The sequence below is a fragment of the Mizuhopecten yessoensis genome, unplaced genomic scaffold (assembly GCF_002113885.1).
Source record: "Mizuhopecten yessoensis strain PY_sf001 unplaced genomic scaffold, ASM211388v2 scaffold10353, whole genome shotgun sequence".
NCBI classification, from domain to species: Eukaryota; Metazoa; Mollusca; class Bivalvia; order Pectinida; family Pectinidae; genus Mizuhopecten; species Mizuhopecten yessoensis.
The window spans coordinates 12,230-14,245 of NW_018408504.1; the positions used below are offsets into that span (position 1 = coordinate 12,230).

General features: G+C 36.2%; 1 protein-coding gene across 3 annotated transcripts in view; it reads left to right on the forward strand.

Moving 5' to 3' along the window:
- The first annotated feature begins 898 nt into the window (after window positions 1–898).
- LOC110460302 (ethanolamine kinase 1-like) overlaps window positions 899–2,016 on the forward strand; it is a 17,435-nt gene continuing 16,317 nt past the window's right edge. For all 3 annotated transcript variants that reach the window (XM_021513128.1, XM_021513130.1, XM_021513129.1), the window contains exon 1: window positions 899–1,040. In XM_021513128.1, the coding sequence (XP_021368803.1) occupies window positions 912–1,040 (129 nt within the window). In that variant the 5' untranslated portion in view covers window positions 899–911. The remainder of the gene's footprint in view (window positions 1,041–2,016) is intronic.

The following is a 2,016-nucleotide window of genomic DNA, read 5'->3' on the forward strand; positions in this document are numbered from 1 at the left end:
TGGCGGCACATCGTTCAAAAGGGAATTTCAGTTAAAGGATGTTGGGTGGCGCATTGGGTAGCGCACTTGCCTTTCACCAAGGCAATCGGGGTTCGATTCCCCGATCGGACGTGAAAAGGTATGAGGTCACCTGCCGGATCACGTATGTTTTCTCCGGGTTCTACTGTTTCCTCCAACATTAAGACCCCTACGCGCTAATTAACATCCAGGCCAAAAGAGTGATGAATGTTAGTTGAAATAAATAGTTTCATAATTGTTGTAAAATAAAGTTTAAAAAAAGACTGATATATATGTTTAAAAGTATAACAATAGTTTGTATGCAAATGATATGCAGATACCGTAGTACAATAAACTAATAATGGTCAACAATAGCTCGGAATAAGATTACATTTGTATCTAAGTCCATGGTAATAGTCTTTCTTTAAAAGGGCAATAATTAAAAGCCAATACCTTAAGGTTGAGAGAGCAGTGATATGTTTTTCAATTCACCATTTGAAGTTCAATTTGGTCAATATGCTTTGTACTTTAGTTGATTATTGAAAATATCAGACTCTATATATAACAGCAAAATTTGAAAAGTATTTTAAGTTCATCGTTTTTTCCGGTAAAAATGGAAAATGGAAAAAAATCATACGTTTATTTATGTACATGTACACGTTAGATGTATAAATTTCCTGCTCTATGTAATAAGGTTAATTTCTATTGCAAGCTATGCTTAAATGTTTGCCGAGTCATTTTGTATATTCTGTTTGTCGATGTTTCTTTATGTTGATGACGGTTCCAAAAGGTAATGCTACGTCTTCATAACATGAAAAGCTTTAGCGAAGCTAACAATGCTACAGGTGTGAACTGACGCCTACACAATATCAAAAGGGAAGTAACTCGCGAAAACCACAACACAGCTATCCAACATGGCTGAAACTGTCAGGGAGCCGGTGCACTTCGACCAGAGTATCGACGAAAATGAGATAGAATCGGCTGGGATTGAAGCCCTGAAAACAGTGCGACCACAATGGGATCCGACAAATATAAAAGCAAAGGTATTTGGCATTCTAAATCATGATCGCTTATAGCACTCTACTCGTGCGATTTTGTTAACTGATGCTGGCTACTGTACCGATCAATAAGCAGATTGCTCTAAGTGCATGTATTCACCAGTTTTTAAACTGCTTTGCCATGAAATATTTGCACACACAAAAATGTAAAATTTTAGTTTGTTTGTAGGTGTGTGTATTAACATGCCCTGTGATGAACGTTAGTATAGTTGGTTACAGCTTTCTCCTTGACAATATATATAAGCTCAGGCCATGCCAGTGCAGCTGACCTAGGCCTACTGCTTGATACCGTTTTATCCGCTTATAAATACACATGTACCGAGTACACATAGTAGGATGTTTTGCCATCGCAAAGCTATATATAGTCTCACTTGATTAAATAGTTCACTTATATAAACTTTATTATTTTCACAACAATTATGAAAAAAAAGTTCTTTTCAAATACTCTTGTAAAAAAAAAGACTTTATTATTTTTTGATAAAATGTGAGAGGAAACAGGCAGGGACAGGGCACCTTTTCACATTTGATCTGGGAATTGAACCCTGACTGCCTTGTTGAAGGGCAAGTGCGTGATCCACTGTACCACCCAACCAACCAAATATCCTATAGTATTTGGGTGTTGGTTTTTTTATGAATCATTTTCTGTATTTTTACCATTTTGCATTGAATGCGTAATTCCACAGTATTTCCGCATATTCTCCGCATTGTGAATTCCACACTTTTTCCGCAAGTGCAGAGTATTCGGAATTCCACAAATACGTAAAAAATGCGTAAAAAATGGAAAACTGAAATTTACGCACTTGCGTAGAAAATGCGTAAAAAAAATCCACAAATTTTCCACATTGTAAATTCCACACTTTTTCCGCAAATGCAGAGTATTCGGAATTCCACAAATACGTAAAAAATGCGTAAAAAATGGAAAACTGAAATTTACGCACTTGCGTAGAAAATGCGTAAAAAA